This window comes from Sus scrofa, chromosome 6, assembly GCF_000003025.6.
Source record: "Sus scrofa isolate TJ Tabasco breed Duroc chromosome 6, Sscrofa11.1, whole genome shotgun sequence".
NCBI classification, from domain to species: Eukaryota; Metazoa; Chordata; class Mammalia; order Artiodactyla; family Suidae; genus Sus; species Sus scrofa.
The window spans coordinates 69,092,022-69,115,836 of NC_010448.4; the positions used below are offsets into that span (position 1 = coordinate 69,092,022).

Sequence of the window (23,815 nt, forward strand, 5' to 3'; positions counted from 1 at the left end):
AAGTTTCCATGCTGACAATAAGATGCAGTAAATACGGCCTCCACATAATAATATGTAGTATCAGGAAAAAAAAAAATTTGGTAAAAGAAAAAAAAAAAATCTTTTAAAATAACGTGAGAAAAGATCCAGTTTCAAAACACTGCAGTGACCTTGCTCCACTGTCTAAAGTTCTTATTTGCCTGACCTCTTCCCCATCACATAGAAAAAGGCAGCACATCTGCCCACACACATGACCCCCTTCCAACTCAGGCTCCTCTGGGTTCTACTGTCATCACCTACCGCAAAGAAGGACCACACCCAACACAAAGCTCTACACACACACACACACACACACACACTTTAGAAAACAAATTTATTTTTAAAATAAACCGTAGTTAATAGATGCAAACTATTGCCTTTGGAATGGATCCTGATGTATAGCACTGGGAACTACATCTAGTCACTTACAATGGAGCAGGATGAGAAAAAAGAATGTATACACGTATGTGTGACTGGGTCACCTTGCTGTACAGTAAAAAATAGAACACTGTAAGCCAACTATAATGGAAAAAATAAAAATCATTATATATATTAAAAAAAAGACTCAAAAAAAAAAATCAACCATCGTTTATAAAGCAGCAATATTCAAAGATAAAGCCAATCACCTGACTAAAACTGTTGCTGGCTTTCTGCACACTGAAAGCAAACTTTATAATAAACCAGAATGGATTCACCTCAGAAAAAGAGGGACTTTGGACCAAGCAAGTATGTCTACGATGTGTGTCTGAATGTCTCTGTGTTCCCACTGGGAAGTCTCTGGGAAATGCCTTTTTTCTTTTTTTTTTTAATCTTTATAGGGCCACACCCATGATATAATGGAGGTCCCCAGGCCCGGGGTCCAATCAGAGCTGTAGCTGTCGGCCTACACCACAGCCACAGCAACACCAGGTGGGAGCTGCGTCTGTGACCTACATCACAGGATCCTTAACCCACTGAGTGAGGCCAGGGATTGAACCCGTGTCCTCATGGATGCTAGTCAGATTCATTTCCCCTGAGCCACGATGGGAACTCCCTGTGAAATGCTGCTTAAAAAAAAAAAAGATAGGACCATCAGTTTATTCCTCTTCACTGCAGTGGAGTGAGTGTGAGAGGGGAAGGGATGGTGGCGGCAGCTGGGGTGGAGACAGAGGCATAATCACACTCCTTCCCTCTATTAGAGAGACTGGTAATGACAGAACAACACTTACTGCTGCAGACACTCGATGTTACACCTCACGGAAGTAAGGTTTAAAAAAAAAAAAAAACTTTAAGAAGAAAAAAGAAAAACATAAACACCCAAAGAGCATAAGGAGAATGGTGGCTAAGCATACCAGGCGTTGATTTAATTACCATAAAACCTAACACGATTCCCAAGTCTGTCTTCGTTGAATAGATCAAAACATACAGGAGTGCCCGTCGTGGCGCAGTGGTTAACGAATCCAACTAGGAACCATGAGGTTGCGGGTTCGGTCCCTGCCCTTGCTCAGTGGGTTAACGATCCGGCGTTGCCATGAGCTGTGGTGTAGGTCGCAGACACGGCTCGGATCCCGCGTTGCTGTGGCTCTGGCGTAGGCTGGTGTCAACAGCTCGATTAGACCCCTAGCCTGGGAACCTCCATATGCCGCAGGAGCGGCCCAACAAATGGCAAAAGACGGGAAAAAAAAAAAAAAAAAAGAGAGAGAGAAAAAAAAAAACATACAGATGTTGGTAAGATAACGATACCTACACAAGATTGTAGACTTAGACTTTGAACTAATAATAATACACTGAGCAACTATGTGCCAAGCATTTTCACACTGTTTGCTTCCAATCGTTATAACAACCGTGAGAAATATTTATCCCCACATGACTCATGAGAAAACAGAGGTTCAGAGGAGGGAAGGAACTTAGCCAATGCCGCAGCTTGGCCAATGTCACTTATTAGGTAGAACTTAACTCTATCATCTAGCTCCAAATCTAGTCTTTTCTCTGACCAGAGATGCCCCTCATTTAATTTATGCCGGAGGCCCAGTTGTCAGCACAATCTACTGGGAACTGAGGACAACCGAAAAGATCCAACAGAAACGTAGTCCCAGGGATGGTTTCCTAACAAGTCCTCCCCCGATTCAAACAATGGGTTTTCTGTAATGAGTCAGAAACCGGAGTCTTGCAAGAATGGCACAGTGGAAATGCCCGGCAAGGGCTGCACTGCCGGCGTCTCCAGGCTAGAGAAGGGGATTCAGACTCACAGGGCAGGAGTGGGAAGGCAGAAAAACGGTGCTTCAGAGTGAAGGGAGAGAGGACAAGTTCCAGAAGCCAACTGGACACGATGTAGCAGCGGGTGTTTGCCCCAAACTCCCAGGTGCACTGTTCAAGTGCGTGAGATCAGAAGGGGAAGACGGCACCCACAGGAATGAAGAGGGCGGGGAGAACGGCAGGGAGCAGGTCACTCACCCCCGGTCACCCCGTGCCCCTCAGCTCCTCCACTGCAGTCCTCACACGGACCCAGCGAGAAGCCAGCTTAGGCGCCAATCACATTTTTAGTGCCTATAATTCATTTAACTGCAGTCCCCACGCTGAACCCACGAGAAGCCAGATTATGCGTCAATATTTTTGGTGCCTATAATTCATCAGTAACCTTCCTAAAATCTGTCCCCCCAAATCATGGGCCTCCTCAGACAAGAGTTAACCGCTCACAGCTCTCTATGTATATGCATCGAAGAGCTCACAAGAAGAATTTCTCCCTGTATCATCAATGTCTTCCCTCGCCTGAGAGTCTTTCATCTGTACCTTCTTCTATATTGTACGCGTCTTTTTACCCTCACAAGGGCACAAAACTTCAGGGTCCCTTCCAAATGTTTTCCAACTTCTATCAGAAGAAAAAAAGAAAGAGGAAACACAAAGGGATGATTAATTCAAATAATTCAAAAACTTCACTTAATATGGACTTGGGTAAGAACCCAACTGGCCTTAAACCTGCTGATTATGACAGGCTCCCCGAGTTCGCCACGGAGGAGCCACCTCTCTCAGCCCAGTCTGCAAACACAGAAGAGACTGGAGTCCATCCCATGGAGCAGAGGGCACAATGCCTGGCCTTGTCGATGCCTCCACCTGCTCAGCACCAGCTCCCCCATTCACTCCTCTCCTAAGGAATTCACAAGCCACACCACAAAATGCACATACACAACAAATGCATCTTTTGCCAAAAGAAACGAAATAAGCAAAAGCCTGGAACCTTAACTTCTAACACAAATGCCACTGTATTTTAATTGCTAAGACATTTTCCACGAGCTCCAAAAGATAGAATGGGTGGCTTCCTATGGCAGCAATAGAAAATGATGTGGCATAACATTTCCTTTCTTAAAAAACCCATTTTAAGGTGATACTCTTGCCACCATAATCCACATCCATTCCTTGTGTGCGTCAAAATGTATGCGCTATTTCAGACGGGAGAAAAAGACTGCCAGGATTATAATTTGCTCGGCAAACAGGCTCTCCATCAAAACAAGTTCCACCCACCTTCAAAGCAACCAATAGCTGCCCACCTCCCCCCTCCCGAAACCATCCAAACAGAGCGGCTCCGGGCCCAGGTGCCCTGCCTGCCGCAGCTCGCAGGTTGGCTCTGCAGGTGCCCATGGCAAACAAGCTGGCACCAGGCAGGGGTGGGAAGAGGGGGGCCAGAGGGACCGGAGGGCGCTCTCCGGCGCCTCAGCATCTCCCAGGAGACCCGCTCCGGCCCTGAGGCCAGGCTTCGCAGCAGCCCCTCCTCAAAAGCCAGGGCTGAATCCGAGGCTGGAACGTGCGCTGTGGATGACGAAACGATGCCGCACGTCCCCAGGAGTCAGGGGGCGGTGAAAGCCACCCCTCTGCGCGAGAGGCGGGTGGGCGGGAGCCTACCTGCAGGGGCTGAAGGGGTCATCCATGACTGGCAGGCTGACGGGGTCGGCGCTCGCCCTGCACCGCCACTTCCTGGGAAAACTCGGCCCCTTCGACTCTCACAACTCAAAATGGAGGCACATGCAGCCCGAGAGACCTCACAGAGCCCGCACTGAGCTTGTGCTGTGACCTAAGCTGCGCGCAGAACGCAGAAACTTCCCCCTGCACTGACAGGACTGAGCATGTGCTGTGACCCGCCCTCATCCACACACCGTCTCGCCGCGCCATCCATCTCGGCCCGCTGTTTCCGTAAATAAAGCCCAGCCACAGCCTCCGCAGCTTCGCCCTGCAAACCAAGCTAGTGTGCAGGGAAGTGGGGCCCCGAAAGGGGATCCGAGCCGGCCCACCGCGGGGACCTCGCAGGCCGGCCGCCCAGGCTTGGGACAAACGCCCCGCTCGCTCGGTCAGAACAGAGCAGCAGCAAGTTGCGTCTCGTCTTTCCGTATCAAGGAAAATGCTTTTAAACAGCAAGAGCATCAGGAAGGAAGCGACTCAAAAGATAAAGCTATGAATGACTGCCGTAGGACCAATCAACAGAAACCCCGCAGGACACTTAAAAACATGGGGGTGGCGGCTACTTAAGGTCCGCAGCCCCACAGAGCTCTTTTTGAAAACTTTAACATCTGGGAAAGGGCCCAGGAACAGGGCGCGGGGCAGCATCAGAGTCACAGGCACAGGGTTGGTGGGACGGCAAGCAGAAAAGCTAAAGAAAATCCGGTCTCCCTTAAGGGCTCAATCTCCCTCAGATAAGAGGCTCTAAAGTCACTAAACACTAAATTAAAAACATCTACTGTGATACCAACCCCATCTGGGATGGAGAGCACAAGGAACGTACTTCTAGCCACAAGGCGGGGAAGGCTCAAACCAAGGGGTCAGAGAGCAACCTGCCACAGACACCTGAGCACCGAAAAATCTCGGATGAGGTCTCTTGATTCCAAACTCCAGTCATTCTTCCTCACATGCCGTGAAACGAGGTTTATTTAAAAAATTTAATCAGAAAAGATTTCCAAAGCTACATAAGCAAGATCCCACCAGCCTAGACATACTGAGCATGACAAAGTTTTCATATTGCCCAGCACCAGCCAGGACACGTCTGTTAAAATCCTTAAAAATCACATTTTATGCCCCCTTCCCTGACCTCCACCTCCAGCAAAAGGCAAACTGGACCATCAACCACAAAAGAAATCCTAGTCCTGGGTGGGTATGTCCACTCAGTTTCCACTTGCAAATTAAGAAGTGGGTCTATTTTTACTTAGTTGTAATTTTAAAAGAAGACCATAAAACGCCCCCAAATCTGTAAAGGCCAAGAGAAGGCAGGAAAGAGCAGTGTCAAGGCCCTTCCCCCCCAAATGTCAGGGAGTTGATAAAAACCTGCTTAAAAGGAGACAGCGTCTTCAAGATTCCTAAAGTAATTCTACTTCCTTGGAGCTAAACGGAGAGTATGACTACATAAAAAACTCTCATCATGCTAAAAAATGTAATTTACACGAGACATATGAACTACACTTAATTAAGCTTTACTTTTGACCCTGCACGTGAAGCAAGGACCAACGGGTGGGAAGACCAAGCTCCCTACTGGTACGAAAGACAACATGTCCCCAAATTTGAGTGACTAGAAACAAATCTGGTGAAAAAGACTTTGTAAAAACAAGAGCAACTGAATTAGAACCTAGGAGTCAAACAGCATCAACGTGAAGACCAAAACTATTCTCTTCAGAAGGGCATTAAACACACACACACACACCTCAAACCTTTTCACATGGAAATTACTTACTTGAGTAATCAACATAATATAATAATTTAATAAATTCATCACTACTGTGAAAAAAACACGGAAACTGTTCTATGGAACACAGCATAAAAATGGTTACTGTGACCCCAACTCAAGAAATGCAGATGAGACTTTCCATTGTGGAAATCTAATATGAGCAAGCACCGAACAAACCAAACCGAAGAATATTCAACAAATCTGGCTCCTACTCTTCAAAAATGTCAATGCCACGAAAAACAAACAAACAAACAAACAACAAAAAAGGCCAGGGAGGAGTTCCTGTCAAGGCTCAGCAGAGTATCCATAGGGCGAGGGTTCGATCCCTGGCCTTGCTCAGTAGGTTAAGTGTGGCATAGGTTGCAGATGCGGCGTGGATCCCGCGTTGCTGTGGCTGCGCTGTAGGCCAGTAGCTGTGGCTCTGGTTTGATCTCTAGCCTGAAAACCTTCATATGCCGCGGGTGCAGCCCTAAAAAGACAAAAAAAAAAAAAAAAAAAAACCCAAAAACAAAGACCATGCTGGGAAACATCATGACAACAAAGAGAGGCAAAGGATATTAAAGAGAGACAACTAGGTACCCATGTGTGGTGATATGGGAAAAGTTACTATGAAGAGCAATATTAGAAACACTGTCAAAATTTGCATGTGGACTGTCATAGATGATACAGCATCATATCAATGCTAACTTCCTGACTTTGACGGCCATACACGGTTATGTAAGAGAATGTCCTTGTTCCACATTTAAATACTTAGGGAGAAAGAAGTCTGCTGTCTGCAACTCCTTCCCAAAGGATTCAGGAAAGGACCACACCGTAGAGAAAATAATCAAGTAATAACGGCAAACAGAAAATAAAAGGGCAGAAACACAGACAATAAGGCAAATATGTAAATAAAGTTTAAAAGATAAATAACACTTCATAATGTAAATTCAATGCAAATAAGATAATAAAGCAAACATTGCAAAACGTTAACGATTGGTGAACTGGGTGAAAGATACTCAAGAGTCCTGTGTACTGACCTTTTTATTTTTTTATTTTATTTATTTTATTTATTTTTTTGGTCTTTTTCCCTTTTCTTGAGCCGCTCTCGCGGCACATGGAGGTTCCCAGGCTAGGGGTCGAATCAGAGCTGCAGCCTCCGGCCTGCGCCAGAGCCACAGCAACTCAGGATCTGAGCCGCGTCCACAACCCACACCACAGCTCACGGCAACGCCGGATCCCCAACACACTGAGTGAGGCCAGGAATCGAACCTGCAACCCCATGGCTCCCAGTCAGATTCGTTAACCACCACGCCACGACAGGAACTCCTGTACTGACCTTTTTAAACCCTTCTTTATTTCTATAAAATTGAAAACTGAAAAGTTTAAAAATATATGAAACCCAAAATACCTGTACTAGCCTTCAACCCTTCGTCCTAATGGACCCTGAGTGGACATGCTACCGGAAGCGAGGGACCTGCCTGGCCACCTGCTCCTCTTGCGCTCTCATTCCCAAACAGAATCCATTGAAGATCCAGCACCAAGTTCAATGAACCTCAGAATATGGGACCAGTCCTCCTCATCAAAGGAAATCAAGGCGCCCTGCACCCTGGTGGATTGGTAATTTAGGTGAGCCAATGTGCCACTTTTAACCAAACATTCCAACTCTAGAAATGGGCTCTGTTTCCGCTGACCCAGCCTTGTCTTACACGGAGGACAAGACACCAAGGATCTGCTCGGTACTCAGGGGTCTTGAAGACCCCGGCATTGTTTTCTCGGCTGGTCATTCTGGACACCAGATGCTTGACTGCTGCTGCTGACAACCTGTTTGGCCCTCATTCCTGCCACCATGTTCCCCTAACTTGTCACCTGGCTGCCTGCAAGGAGATACACGCAACTTGCCCAGAGGCTGCCCTGGTGCCTCCTTCTGTGGCCTTTGCTAGGACTTCACAGAAGCCCTGGAATTCTGGTACAGCGACATTGGCTCTGGATCCTAGCCCCCCCCTCCTCGAGTCCAATTAATCCACAGCGAATAACAGGTAAAGGATTAACACTTCTCAATAGATTAAAGCGCAGCTGAACAGGTGAAATGCACATATAATACTAATGGATTTCTTCTAAAAGTAAAAATACTTATTATATAAAAACTGTCCATTATAATACTTACTTTTTAGTGGGCAGAAAATTTATGCTTATCAAAGGTAAAGTAAATGCTACAACATGGAAATGTCCTGCATTTAATTTTAAAGTGCTTTCCATCTACCAGAAATAGAAAAAATGTTTTATTTACTAACAAGAGGTTGCAAAGCAAAAATAGCAATGAAAAGTAACACTTGGGAAACTCTAGAAAATAATACTCACTAGAAAAAAAGGTATCCTATTTGACTTTCAGTGAGTAGTAATTTCCCTTCAAGAGAAGGGAGGGTTTCAGAAACAGCTTGTTTAAATTTTATTTTGCAATTGCCCCTGGTGTGTGGACCTGGAACTGGGATTTACACACGGCTGCCCTATCTGACCAGCTTTAACCACTCGCTCACACGCTTTCTTAGATTTTCTACGGTAAAAATTACTGCACCATTTTGTAAAGCTTCATTTTCTCATTCAGGATCCTCACATATTTTCTTTTTCACATCTTAACGGTCACTGGAATCCGTCTATTTCTTGTGATTTTAGAGAGACTACTTCTAACACTCCGCCTTTAAATATGGTGCCTGCTGCAGGTTTTTGATAAGCATACTGCCAGAATAAGTAAGTTTCACGCTGCAGTTAACTCTCCCCACCCGCTACCGATACTGGAAGGGCGCTGAATTTTATCAAGCGCTTTTTCTACATTAAGATGAATGTATATTTTTTCTTCTTCAACATGTCAAAATGGTAAAATATGTTAACAGACAAATTAAACCATATTAAACCTTTCATTTATTCTATAAACCCAACTTGGACAAGCATAGTTTCAATGCTTTGCCAGATTCCAATTTCTTTTTGTTTTCGGCCGCAGCTATGGCATGTAGAAGTTCCCAGGCCAGGGATCAAACCCACATCCCTGCAGCGATCCAAGCTACTGTGGTAAAAAAACACCAGACCCTTAACCCGCTGTGCAGCAAGAGAACTCTCATTTTCTAATATTTGACGTATGGCGCTTATAGACATACAGATGCAGAAACGCAGCTGAAAAGTGCATTCTCTCTCACCCACTTGCCCCCTCCAACTCTGTTTACTTGGAGGCATGAGAACAGTGACACAACATGATGGGCACACCGAGCACCAGAGCTGGGTTCCTAAGTATCATTCCGCAAAATCTGGGACAAGAGGACCTCAAAGTGAACAACAGTAACTGAGTAGAAACAACTGAATACAAGAGGCAGCCATTAATCCGTCCTGACACAGACAACTGAATGATTCAAAGTCTGATAAGCAAGAGGCTCTACACGGTCTCAAAGCAACCTCCTACACAACGGCCGTTCATTAGGAAGGAAAAGGAGAAAGTGCACAACTGCAAAGCACGACAGACGTCACGTTACTCAACAAATCAAGGTGAACATAACCCGCAAGGGGACAAACCAGAATTGTGTAGCATCTGATAAGATGTAGAAAAAAGAACACACCATTTTTGCACCGTCCCTGTCAAAGATATATGACCTAAATCTAATGACAAATAACATCATAAATGCAAATGGAGGGAGAGTCTACTAAAAAAAATTAGCCCATACGCTTCCAGAATATCGAGGTCAAGAACTGAAGGAAAGACTGAGAAGCTTCCAGACTGAAGGAGATTGGGAGTTGCCGGGTGGCCTAGTGGTTAGGACTTGGTGCTTTCACTGCTGGGGCCCAGGTTCAGTCCCTGGTCTGGAAACTGAGATCCCACAACAAGCAGCTGCATGATGTGGCAGAAAAAAAAAGAAGAAGAAGAAAAGAAAACACAGATTGAAGGAGACTAACAGACATGAACAACTCAGCCTATAATGATGACCTGGATTCCTTTTGCTCTGAAGGTCTTCTGCTAGAGCCAGTTGATATAAAACTTGACTGGGGTCTCAGAATTCCAGGGTAACAACACTCCCTTGTTCATAGGAAATACACTAAGTATGAGTGTGTCATGCAGCCTCACAGTGACAACATATTTTCAACCGGTTCTGTTAAGCAAAGGTCGTCTGCTTTACCAGCACCTGTTCTGTAAGGTTGAGATTACTTCAAAACAAAGGAAAATAACATGAATCATGCAAGCAAAACACCGAGACAGGTGGACAGTGCTCACTAGCTATTGCTATTATGAGTAACATTACTGCCACTGTCATGGAGATTAAATACAAGTCCTTGCAAGTGCCTCCGTTAACAACGGCTGCTAAATATAATGAAAATAATACTTCAACCTTAATACAGTGAAAAAAAGAAAGAGGAAGGAAGGAGGGAGGGAGCGAGGGAGGGAAGAAGGAAGGGAGGAAGGGAGTTCCTCTTGCGGGTGCAACGGGATCTGTGGTGTCTTGGGAGCGCTGGGACGCAGGTTCGATCCCCAGCTGGGCACAGTGGGTTAAGGATCTGGTGTTGATGCAGCTGCAGTTTAGGTCGCAACTGCAGCTCGGATCTCATCCCTGGCCCAGCAACTCCATATGCCATAGAGCAGCCAAAAAGACGAAGACGAAGACAAAGACGACCAAGGGAAGGAAGAAAGGAAAGAAGGAAGGAAGAAGAAAAACCTGCTTCCTGAGGAAGAAAAGCAGAAGGGCACAGGTGATTACTGGTGACCGGGGACATTCTCTCCTGGGTAAGACAGAAGATCAGATCAGAGCTCTCAACTTGTGGTCCACCAACTTGTGATTATCAAGAGAAGACTGACATTTAAGAAGCAAAGAACCAGATGTTTCACGCTACAGACAAGCCTCTGGAGAGCCCACGGATGCTCATCTAAGAGAGCGTCAGAGAGCGAGAGCCTGCTCAGAGACCACCAGTACACAAACTGCTACCTTTTAAGTAATACATTAGCCTCAGCATCCCTAAAGAACACTAACTCAGCAAGGGGAAAGGAATGGCCTGGTACCCGGAAAGCTCATGCTCAATAACTTAAAAATAACGGCACCTCCACTTCAACGCTCACCACGCGGGCTTTTGATCTGACTGGGGCTCCATTCACCATCACCTCTTTCCCCTCCTGACTCACCGGCCTGGGGCAGAAAGGTAAGGAGAATTTCTCCAAGAAAGGAAAAGTAGAGACTGAAAAGGTCAAAGTACCAAAGAAAGAAAGTTCTGACCAATCAACTGAATGAGCAGAGGTGGGGGGATGCGAAGGTGGGGAAAGGACAACCAAAAATTCAATAAGCCCTTCATGCACCACAGAGGACAGGACAGGCTCATTTGCTTTTAAAGCCCAAATTTCCGTCTCAATAATTTTTTTTCAATTTTGGTTCTCAAATATTTAATAAAATATTCTGACTGTAGAGGCGTTCCCATCGTGGCTCAGCAGAAACGAATCTGACTAGGAACCATGAGGTTTCGCGTTCGATCCCTGGCCCCGCTCAGTGGGTTAAGGATCCGGCATTGCCGTGAGCTGTGGTGTAGGTCCCAGACGCGGCTTGGATCTGGCATTGCTGTGAGCTGTGGTGTAGGCCGGAAGCAACAACTCCAACTGAACCCCTAGCCTAGGAACCTCCATATGCCACAGGGGCAGCCCTAAAAAGACAAAAGACAAAAAAAACCAAAACAAACAAACAAAAAATTCTGACTGTAGAAAGGTTTCACATCACTATCACTTACGTATTCACCACAATCGTTGGGTCAGTTTCATCCTGGTCAATGAAGGAACTTACCCTATAGTTTTAGTAACTGCATATTTTCAAAGAATTTGATAATTAATATTCCAAGCAGAGGCAAGAATCCCCAGGGCTCGCCTTGCCACACGTCAGCAGCATCGGCCAGACGTTTAACCGTCTGCCTCGCAGAATCCGGACATCTCAGGGACGCGCTTCATGTTTGGCTTTTGGATGGCCTTTTTCTCCCCCCTGCTTTTGGATGCTTTGGGATTCAACATTTTATGGGTAACCAAGACCCTATGCTCGTCTCTTTTTATAAACTAGAACCAACCCATTGGAGCTTAACCAAGGATAGCGGTGCTCTGGTCAAATGCATAAGCTCTACTGGCTTAATGGAGCAGGACCTCTGAGCTGCAATCAATTGACTTCAAAGTTTGTAATCAGAATTTGGAACAAACCCTTCATGTAAAATGAGACTGTAGTTATATTATATTGCAGGGCATGCTGACTGGATAAGTAAATTTGTAGTGAATCTCATTGATTGAGCAAAGTGAACACTCCCTAAGTGCAGAAATGTCAAAACAAACTCCAAAGCAAAGCCCACTTACCAAAGGTTCAAAGTTCTCTCTCATCTGCCAGCCTTGTATTGTACCTGGAGCTAGAAACACCTAGCCCACATGTTTTGCCCAAGTTTTGTTCCTTAAATGTTTTGGCCAGCAAGAACACACAGTGTCACAATCCCCCAGCTAAGATTCTTAGGATCAGAGGTTCTTCAGAATTCAGAGGTTTTTGGATTTAGAAAGGTACCATATCGAAAACACCACATATTATGTAACACCCAATGGTGTCTGAGCAACAAGCCCTATTCTATCACACTGGTCCTTTATAGCAAAAGCCGTATAAATTCACAAAGAGTGAACTGAGTTAAGAATACAAAAAGCCTCCCATCAGTTCGGGTCAAGTCTGACCTGATGGTCAAATGAGTTCCAACTTAGCATAAACAGTTTTTGATCCTCAGAGCCTTCAGATTTCAGAATTAAAAATAAGAGATTATGAATCTGTATTACTGTGGATGCTTTAATTATATTAATGATTGGTACTCTGAGCAAAACAAACAAAAACAATTAATTTTGTCCTTACTGGGACTCCAATTACAAGCAATCCTGTGGCTTGATGTAGGCTGGTGGCTGCAGCTCCGATTTGACCCCTAGTCTGGGAATCTGCATATGCCACAGGCGTGGCCCTAAGATGACAAAAATAAATAAAATAAAAAGGATCTGTGCTAAACATGAAAGGAAAAAACAATCCCGAACTTTCACTACTGGCTAAGATGCTAAATAAATTACAGGAAATCACACAACCAGTTTTTAACTGCCTTCGGGAGATCTGCTATGAGAAATAGACGATTGCATCCAGACTTCAGTTGCCACTGCTCACTAGAGCTCCCACAGGACGGCGGGAAGGGGACAGTCACCAGACCAGCCATTCCCTCACTTCCAGTGCTCCTGGTGACTTACGTGCCACCTCATAGGATCATCGCAACGGTCGGACACGTCCTCCCTGATCCACTCCGGACGCCAAGAGTCGGCACACGCACCACACAGCCCCAGGGACTGCTCGTCCAGATGAGGCTGGATGGCACCAGGAACCAGCTCGTCACACAGGCCCCGCCCCTCACATGTGAAACAAAGAGACAGAGGCCAGCTGCTGGAGGGAAGCCACCTGAGCATCTGAGGACTGGGCTGAGCACAGGCCAGGCGGCGGAAACACAGTTTCCTAGTCTTGAATCACAGACACACTTGATAATCCCAGCAGCTGTGGGACGTGGACACCAAGCTCCAAACTTCAGAGCTAAGAAGGTGGCATTCAGGGGGAGGCCAGAGAGCTTGGGAAGTGGGCCACCCTAGCTCCACCACTGAGAATTTTCTCCCTCTCTGTGAGAAGTTTGAGACCTGCCACACACTGGTCACTAACAATACCCCTCCATGGCACACCTAGCCCACAATTTAATTAAAACAAGATTGATGGGAAATATCACTACCAAAGACTGCCAGCAACCACAACAAAAAATGAGACAAGAGCTTATGGGAGCCTCCAGCTTTTACACAGCTAAGCTATGTATCACTTTAAATAAGCATTTGGCAAAAAGAGGTGCAAAACCAAAATTAGTGAAAAATAAATACAACTGGCTGTTATGAACCCAACAGCTAAACATTTAAAACCCAAAAGCTATTTGGCTAATTCCCTAAAACAATCTAACTTGTGCAATACGAGAGCTGGCTATCAAACAGTTAAATAAACATGGCATCACTGAAATAACAGACTACTGTGTACCTAGACAGAAATCCAAGTTCAAATGTTCCACCCTCCCTTAGGTAACAGGAAGATATGACCAGACAGTTAATAAATGCGCATGCAGAATAAACATTTCAACATATAAGATGCCTCTGAAATATCATCATTGATCAGCTTCTCTGTCACTGGAATAGGGCATACTTTCACAAATGAAAACAAGAGCTCAATTTCACAGCTTTATAAAGGAAAAAAAAGATAAGCAACTAAGGTGACCATTTCACTATTACCCCATAGTTGCTGTCGAGTATACATGGGGAGAAATACTAAGACGTATGAGCTTTATGGAGCCTCTTAAAACCACAACAAAGAACATGCTGCCTTTTATTGACCCTAGGTTGACTAAACAGCAACAGTCCAAATTTTACATATAATTTCTCAGCATCCTACAGGAAGAGGTTTTCACTAAAACAATACCCATCTTGCAATTATACTGAATGTTGCGCTTCCATTAACTTCCTTCAGCCATGCATCTTTTCTTTCTTTCTAAAGCCTTGTATTGGTAGATTGACTGTGCTGAGCACAAACTACTTGATCACTTAATACCTTTTTTTTAAAAAATTCCTTAATAAGAGTGTAGTGCCATGATTGATACAGGATGAATATGAATGCATATACTCTTAGAGAAGTTCTTCCACGGACGAAGGTAAACTACAGTCTATTATAGACATAAACAAAGAATTCCTTCTGTTAAATTATTTTGACTCTATTCTCATTTAAAAAAAATAAGCATTCTACCCGTTACACAGATCTTACCCAGACGGTCGCCAGCAGCCTTATGAAGGGAACAAATTCCTAATCAACAAACGTTCCATAATGTCGTAGCGTTTTCAACAAGGTATCAGGGGAGGCTGGACTGAAGGGCGGGAGGGTAATAACCTGCTAATTCATAATGAGTTCATAACACAGACCAACTCAACAGAGGTCTCTGTCCTGCTCTCTCTCAGATTTTCTAACTTTTCCTTCTCTTAACCACAACAAAGAAACAGCAAACCGTAAGCTGCTTTCGACACCAAAGACACTAATTACGACTCCTTCTGAAGAGTTTACTACAGGACTTTGGGCCTTTTTTTTTTTTTTCTCGTCTTACCAGTATCTACCCAGAAGTGTACACATACACAAACACACGCACACGTAAGTGAGAAAACGAAAGGTCTCACGGAGTGGGCCCAAATGGCTCACTTACCTTGTCTCAGGGTTGTAGCCTAATATGTAGAAAAATGAATCCACTCGGGCTTTAAACTCTCTAGCAGCAAATATGTCAGAAAAATGGGAGATGTTACACTTCCCTCTGAAAATAAAGAACAAAACAATGTTAGCAATCCTCAACTGCTCTGCAAACCAAAATACTACTGGAAAAAGAGGTAGTCTAAGAATACGTGGAATGTGGCTACAAGCGCTCTAATTATCTACTTAGAAAATCCAGAGTTTCCCCCCAAATAAGAAAATGTCCAGGAGTTCCGGCTGTGGCTGAACAGGTTAAATACCAGACTAGTAACCATGAGGTTGTGGGTTCGATCCCTGGCTTCCCTCAGTGGATTAAGGATCCAGTGATGCCACAAGCTGTGGTGTACGTTGCAGATCCAGTGCTGCTGCGGCTCAGATCTAGAGTTGTTGCTGTGGCTGTGGTTTAGGCCAGCAGCTACAGCTCCAACTCCTAGCCTGGGAACTTCCATATGCCACAGGTGCAGCCCTAAAAATAAAATAAAGTAAAAATTTTAAAAAGAATATGCCCAATATTCCATTTTTTGTTTCTTGATTCCTTTAACCTACAACTTTATCAATTAAATGCTTTTCTCTCAGCATTTTACTCTTAGAATAAAATTAATTAAACCACAAAGATAAATTGAGGGCAGGACGGTGATGAAAGGATATTAAACTAAAAATTATGAGGAATAATTAAACCACAGTTACATTACTTGACAAAAAACCCATCTAAATCCTTTGTAAATCATGAAAGGAAAACGGGCCTTTTCTTCCTGCTACCTTATGATAAGAAGAATGGGTAACTGTGCAGTATTTTTCTTGTAAGTGTGCAAGAAATAAACCGTCTTGGAAATTAAAATCCAAAGAAATTTTAAGTTCTTAAATATACAGATGGGTTCTAATACACAAACACACACTTCCCAAATTTTCAGGTAATATGAAGTAACAGTAAGATGGAAAACACTTTCCCATGAAAATGCTTCAAGAGTGAGCAGTAAGGCCTCCAGGTTCATCTACCAACAAAAGTTAAAACCACAGGAGAGCTGAAAACTCAACAATAAAATACCACCCCTTAAGCAGTGTTTCCACGCAAAAAATGTAAATGTCAGAAATGCTATTTCATGCAGTAGGGCCCACCTTCCCATCACACTCACACACTCTCACACACACACACACACACACACACACACACACACACGGGTGTTGAGAGAATTTCTAGGGTTCCCAAGAAGGCAGGGAGGCTTTCAGAACTTCAGTTCCCTCAGGAGCTCCTGCTGTGGCTCAGAAGGATAAGAACCCAACTAGTATCTATGAGGAAGCAGGTTCAATCCATGGCCTCGCTCAGTCGGTTAAGGAGATGGCGTTGGCATGAGCTGCAGTGTAAGTCGCAAACGTGACCCAGCTCCTGCGTTGCTGTGGCTGTGGTGCCGGCCGGCAGCTGTAGCTCTGACTCGAGCCCTAGCCTGGGAATCTCCATGTGCTGCAGGTGCGGCCCTAAAAAGACAACAACAACAACAACTTCCGCTCCCTCAGCAATTGCAGGAGGCCGCTTGGAGGACAAGAGGAAGCTAAAGGCTGTGATGAGAGTACATGGAACCGGAGCAGCAAAGGCACATCCAGAGCACGTGCAAGGTGCCTCCAGGGGTGTGACCGCCCGCAGCTTGAACAAGCATCCCTGCCGCAAGGATGCCACGACCTGGCCCATTCCCAGCATACACACCAGCTACGGGCCCAGGTGTTGGTGAAAGAGACCAAGGCGGGACAGCAACATGGGGGTGCTGGTTCCTTTCCTACCAGGCTGAAAAGCAACGTCCTCCACTCCCACAGGGCTTAACTGATCTGTGCCCAAAGCCTCAGGAATGGGCAGAAGGTGGGATGAGCTCAGACAATCTCCATTTTAAAAATCAGACAAAAATACTATTCATTTCTTACAGTTTGGCTACTGATTAGAAGCCAATGCAGGGTTACTAAGAGCTTGAAACGTGGCTGGCACAAGAGAAGAGAACTGAATTTTATTTTTTAAAATTTATTATTATTATTATTATTATTATTATTTTTTTTTTTTTTTTTTGCTTTTTTGGGCCACACTGGTGGCATATGTAAGTTCATAGGCAAGGGGCAGAATCGGAGCTTCAGCCGGGGCCACAGCCATGCTAGATGCGAGCCGTGTCTGTGACCTACACCACAGCTCACCACAACACTGGATTCTTTATCCCACTGAGCGAGGCCAGGGATCAAACCCACATCCTCATGGATGCTATTTGGATTCGTTACCACTGAGCCACAAGGGGAACTTCCGAGAACTGAATTTTAGATTTTATTCGATCTTGGTATAAAGTTAAATAGCCACATGTAGCTAGCTGCTACCATATCAAACAGCACAGATTTAGACAGCACCTCCATTATTGTGGAAAGTTTTACTGGAAGCACTGATTTGTACATAACCAGATACAATCAAAGGAAGATATGTACTAGGTGTCAACTTTCCAGGCCCAAGGCTGGAACTAAATGAGCTACTGGAAAAGAAAAAACACTTCAGAGAACTTTTATAGATGAACAATGCACTCAGCAACTAACCACCCACTGAGCCAAAGTGATTTTGCCCTGAAGCCTAGAAGTAAAGTCCCTCTACCAGTTAGATAGAGGTAAGAACACCTGTTACACCTACCTCACAAAAATACTAAGATCAAATAACAAGTGTATGAAATTGTGTATACTATTCAGTGCTACGTAAAGTGTTTCACCCCTGCCCATTACTGAAGCAAAGTGATTCTTCTATTATTCTTGACTATTACTTGAATTTGAGTTTACCCTTAAACTTGAATAATGAGTGAATAAAAGATGGAATTAAACAACTCTAAACACAGGCATTGGAAAAGAGGTATGTTTGAGGCAGGGCTTCTCCAGCCCAGACTACTGACGTTCTTGACGGACTCATGCTTTGTTGGTCAGGAGCTGTCCTGTATTTAGCAGCCTCCCAGGCCTCTACCCCACAGCAGCCACACACACATCATTGTGACAACCAAAAACATGCCAAAGTGTTCCTAGGGAAGAGTGACATAACTGGTTTAGGGAAAACCCAAAGCAGGAGGAAGAGAAGGCTGTCAACTGATAAATGCCTCAACTGTAATAAATGGGATTTTATCTAATAGTATGTCCTCTTCCTGCTTCTGTGTGATCATAAGGGTACTGATTTTTGGTTTTGGGGTGTTGTTTTTTTTTTTTGGCCTTTTCTAAGGCCGCTCCCACGGCATATGGAGGTTCCCAGGCTAGGGGTCCAATTGGAGCTGTAGCCGAAGGCCTACAGCAACGTGGGATCCAAGCCGTGCCTGCAACCTACACCACAGCCCATGGCAACACCAGATCCTTAACCCACTGAGCAAGGCCCAGGGATCGAACCTGCAACCTCATGGTTCCTAGCCAGATTCGTTAACCACTGTGCCACAACGGGAACTCCGATTTTTGTATTTTTGTTAATTTTATATCTGCTATTCAACATAATTCCTTAGCATCTGATATAGCTTAATTCCTGATTCTCTGAGTTTTCCCCAGTCTGCTAATTCCATCTGCAAATAAACATAGTTTTACTACTCCTTTGCCTTTTCGTAAACCTTTAGCTGCACCGCACCTCTAACACAGTGAAACTGTGGAGAATAGTGGAAACAGTGGATATCCTTGCCTTGTTCCGAATCTCAGTGAAAATGCCCCTCCAGTGTTCCTATTAAATTTAATATGAGTTTTAGAATAATCATATCATACTCATAGATTTGGAGATAGGTTTCTTTTCCCCTTAGATTTATCAACACTGTGTAAGGTATTAACTGAATTCTGAGTAGTAAATCTACCTCACACTCCTAAAATAAATCCCAGTTGGTCATAATGTATTGTTTAATAAAACATTAGAATTTTTAAAAGATCTGATTAATTAGATCTGATTTTTTCTCTCATTAACTTCTGCTTTCATCTTTACTGTTTACTTCTTTGTGCTTTTGCTGTGTTGTTCATAACAGCTTTATTCATACCAGCCTAGACACAATGCATATGTCTGTGAACAAAGAAATGGGTAAACACATTACTGTGTATTTTACATGAGGTGCTAAACAACAAGACAGAGAAAAAGAACTACTGATACATAGCGCATCATGGAAAACCACACACACACACACACACACACACACAAATCAAACATTGAGTAAAAGAAGCCAGACACAGAAAAAGTACATACTCTGTGACTCCATATATGAAGGGCTAGAGCAGGCACGAGGATTTACAGTGACAGAAATGAGAACAGCAGCTGCTTCTGGGTGGGAAGTTTAGAGAGCGTAGTTTAAGGGAACTTTCTGGGATGCTGGGAATATCCTGTGCCTTGTTTACTTAGGATCAAAGAAATTTCCCAAAATTCTATGAAAATATAAACTTAAAATCTGAAATTTCTGTGTATTAAAAAAAAAAGGACATGGGGAAAATAAAGCAGGAGTCATTATTAACAACAGCAGTGGCTCCTTGGGGGTTTTGTTCCTGTCAGTTAAGGAGCCCTGAGTACGGAGTGGAGGTGACGACAGAGCTGACATGAGCAGGAAAGGATGGCGCCGACGGGATGGCCTCCCTGTTGACCATTTTTTCACATCATCTCTTGCCGAAAAGTAAAACCCGACATTTTAAAAGGTGTGTACACGTGCACTATTGCAAGCCCTCCGTGTTTCTTCTTCAGGGCTCTCTTTTAATCAAGCTCTCGCTCGAACAGTGCGGGATGTCACAGTGTTTGTGAGAGCGCGGAAACTGCAGTCACGCCCGCCTCGCTGCAATCACTCCTCTCTGAGCCTCCCCGGGGCCTGCGTCCCCCACACCTAAGGTGGGGCCTCCCTGCTAACAGAAGGATGACAAAACAGGGAAGCTCCGTGCTGGGAGCCCTTCATTCACAGCTGACAAGGGCGCCCGCAGAAGCCTCCTTCCGCCCCCCCCCCACCCCGGAGGGGCCCCCTGGGCCAGCAGAGAAATGCAATGGAAACTGCGGCCCCGAACCTCGGCCCCTTGAAACTCTACCCCTGACAAAGGAAGTCTTCACGCATCCCCAGACATCCGCACACTTCAGGGAAACTCAGGAGGACGCAGAGAGGCGGGTGCAGAAGCCTGCGAGCGGCACGTCTGTTTACAGCTCTGAGCGGCACGTCTGTTTACAGCTCCGGCCCTTTCACCCAAAAAGGAAAAAGCGAAAAAGAGACATGAAAAAGAGTTTCATGTCTACCGTGCGCCATTCGATTAAGGACAGGCGGAGAATGTTTTAAGTTTCTGCTGTTTCTGGTTCTTCTTTTTCACCTGCCTTCCTGTGGGTTATCAGAACATTTGGTTAGGATTCCGTCTTGGTTTATTTAGTGTTTTGAGGGTGTCACTTTGCTGAGTTTCCCATCAGTTGCTCTAAGGATAACAACATACAGCGCTACTTTCGCTGAAGTCCCTCAGCCTCTCCATTTATTTATTTATTTTCTTATTTATTTTAAGGCCTGCAACCGAGGCATATGGAAGTTCCCAGGCTAAGGGTCAAATCAGAGCTATAGCTGCTAGCCTACACCACAGCTGCAGCAATGCCGGATCCACGCTGTGTCTGTGACCTGCACCACAGCTCACAGCAATGCTGGGTCCTTAACCCACTGAGCGAGGCCAGGGGTAGAACCCGCATCTTCATGGATAGTAGTCAGGTTTTAGGTCCTTAACCTGCTGAGCCACAATGGGAACTCCCCCACTTTTTAAATATAATTATCTTAACTGTTTAAGGAAAATTCTTAAACACTCCTGAAAGACACAAAAGTCAACACAAACAAATGGAAAAACATCCTCCATTCTTAAATAGGAAGCTCAACATGTCATTCCTCCAAACTTCATCTATAAATTCAATGCAATCCTGATATAAATACCAGAGAGCTAGTTTATGGAATGAAACAAATTCACACTAAGATTCACATGGAAAATCAGATAACTAAAAAAGGGGAAACTAGCCTAATAAGACATTAAAGCACACTATAAAGCAGCCATAAGAAAGAGTACAGTGGTGGCACAAAGAATATAAAAACCCAAACAGCAAGTCCTCAATACATTATGAAAAATAATTTATGACAAAGGCGGCACCTCAAACCACTGAGGTAAAGATAGTGAATGGGAATGGGACAACTGGGTAGATTTCTTCTTTACTTTTATTTTTTCTCTCTCTATGGCCTCACCCACAGCACAGGGAAGTTCCCAGGCCAGGGACGGAATCTGAGGTGCAGCTGCGACCCAAGCCACAGAATCCTCTCTAACAACCAGTACAGGGACTCAAAGTCCGGAGGGAACAAAAGCAAACACTGATAAGTCTGACTGGGTAAAAATAAGCTTTGCGTAATTCGGTTAAAACCGTAAGTGGGAGAAAAATATTTGCAACTTACACAACAGGCATATGAAGAACTTTTTAAAAACTGAGTGATAAAAAGACAAAAATATGGAGAAAAGATAAGAACCAGACAATTCGCAAAAATATCGACAAAAACATCCTTCAAATATACGAAAAATCGCTTAAACGCACTCATTGTTAGCAAAATGAAGTAAAACAACACTGGGATACTACTTCTCCCTTATCAATCAGAGTGGCAAAATTTTTTAAAATAAGCAAACACAGTCTGTTGGGGAAACAGAAAGTCTCCTACATTGCTGGAGAAAATTCAAGTTGGTACATGCTTTCGGGAGGGAAAAGACAACACATTACAATTCCGCAATCCCTCTGCTATGAATCCTGCAGGTACACATCCAACAATGAGGCGAGAGATATGCACAAGGACTTGCCCTGCAGCATCATTTATAATTGAAACATCTTGGAAACAACCTAAATGTCACACGCATGACTGCAGGTGAATAACCACAGTCCATCCGTATCGTGGAGAACGAGCGGATAGGAAGGTGAAGGATCTCTGTGAACTAACATAGTCGGAGCATTTTCCAGAACATACCGCTACATGAAAAAAGCCAAGCACAAAGGAGTATCTATAGTATGCTACGCTTGACATGAGAAAGAAGAAGCTACACGAAAACAGACGTGTACACGGATCTTTTGTCAAAAGAAAATGCGGGAAGCAGCAGCTAAGAGGTAAAGGGCCAGGCCTGTACAGCAGGACGGCGGGAAAGAGGCCGGGGTGGGGATGGACTGGGCGGCAGGGCTGAAGGCTGTCTGCCGACACTCTGCCCCTCAGAGCCACAGCCCCAGTCTACAAACCCTCCCGAAGCCAAGAAATGAACAGCCCAAATCAACCAAGAACCAAAAACGGAACACAAAGTCTCACAAATGAACTCCATGGCACGTGAATAACATAACCACACTGAAGGACCTACGAGGGACCGGGGACAAGGTGGCGGAGCAGAGGGACTTATGCTTGTCTCCGCTCCCGAAAACACCAAACTGACAACTAACTGTCAAACAACCATCAATAAAATAGACTGGGCAAGACCCGAAAGGATATCCTACACCCAAGACAAAGAAGCCACGTCTAGACAGCAGGAGGGGTGAGCTCTGAAACCAGAACTGGCCTCCAGGACCTGTGGAGGAGAGGCTCTTGCCTCTACGCTACACAGCGGACTGAGGACAAGACATGGAGTCAGGACCTGGGTTTCTCACCACATGGGTTACAAAGCCTGGAACTATGTGCATTCTAAAACTGAATAAAAATGAGCAATATCAATATATTTTAAACAGTAAGAACTGAGTTTCTGAGTTTCCACTCTGTTGGGTTTTTTTTGGTCTTATGTATATTTTTAAAATATGTTTATATATATATTTTATATATATATATATTTGGTCTTTTTATATATATGCACCCACCACATATAGAGGTTCCCAGGCTAGGACGGGCACTCACGGTTTTTACTCTTAAAGGAAGAAGTGAGCAATAAAGGGAAAGAGGAGGGTGCAGGGAATCTTGTGCTGCTAGACAGGAAGCTTCCCCTGCACTCTGGGCCATGGGAGGACAGTGGTCTGCAAACCAGATGAGGGCTATGACCACAACTCAAACAGGCAGGCACCCTGATCTCAGAACTATGAGATCCAGCCTCCAGAACTATGAGAAATAAATATCTGTTGTTCATAAGCCACACAGTCTCTTGGTGTTTTATTTCTAGCAGCCCAAACAAAATAATGCATCCATGAAATTCAAACAGGGTCTTTGGGGTACTCGAGGTATCGTTCTAATGCTATTTCTTGGTTTGGGTTGGATAACTGTACTGCAGTTCCCCAAGAATCTACTAACACTAATGAAGAGTGGGAGGAGTTCCCCAGTGGTGAAGTGGGTTAAGGATCCAGTGCTGTGGTGTGGATTTGATCCCTGACCTGAGAACTTCCACAGTACCGCAGGCGCAGCCAAAAAGAGGAGGAAAAAGTGGGAGAGGATACATGAAAACTCGGTACCTAAAACTTATCTAGGTGTGCAAAAGTAGCTCCAAATAATTGTTTCTCTTTCTTTTTTTTTTTTTTTTTTTTTTTTTTTTTTTTTTTTTGCTTTTTAGAGCCACACCCGCGGCATATAGAAGTTCCCAGGCTAGGGGTCAAATCAGAGTTACAGCTGCCAGCCTACACCACAGCCACAGCAATGCGGGATCTGAGCCGCATCTACGACCTACACCTCAGCTCTTGGCAACGCCGGATCCTTAACCCACTAAGCAAGGCCAGGGATTGAACCTGCATCTTCATGGACACTAGTCGGGTTCATTACTACTGAGCCACAATGGGAACTCCCAAAATAATTTGTTAAAGGTGATGATGTATTCAAGAGCAGAGAGCACGTGTTATTCCCTTATGTGTTCCCAGCACCCAAAG

At 44.5% G+C, this 23,815-nt stretch overlaps 1 protein-coding gene across 1 annotated transcript in view; it reads right to left on the minus strand.

Annotated features, from left to right (window-relative positions):
- Positions 1–23,815, minus strand: part of RERE (arginine-glutamic acid dipeptide repeats) — a 304,090-nt gene that overhangs the window by 137,256 nt on the left and 143,019 nt on the right. Inside the window, 1 exon segment of the mRNA XM_021095277.1 lies at positions 14,963–15,067. Within this exon segment, the coding sequence (XP_020950936.1) occupies positions 14,963–15,067 (105 nt within the window).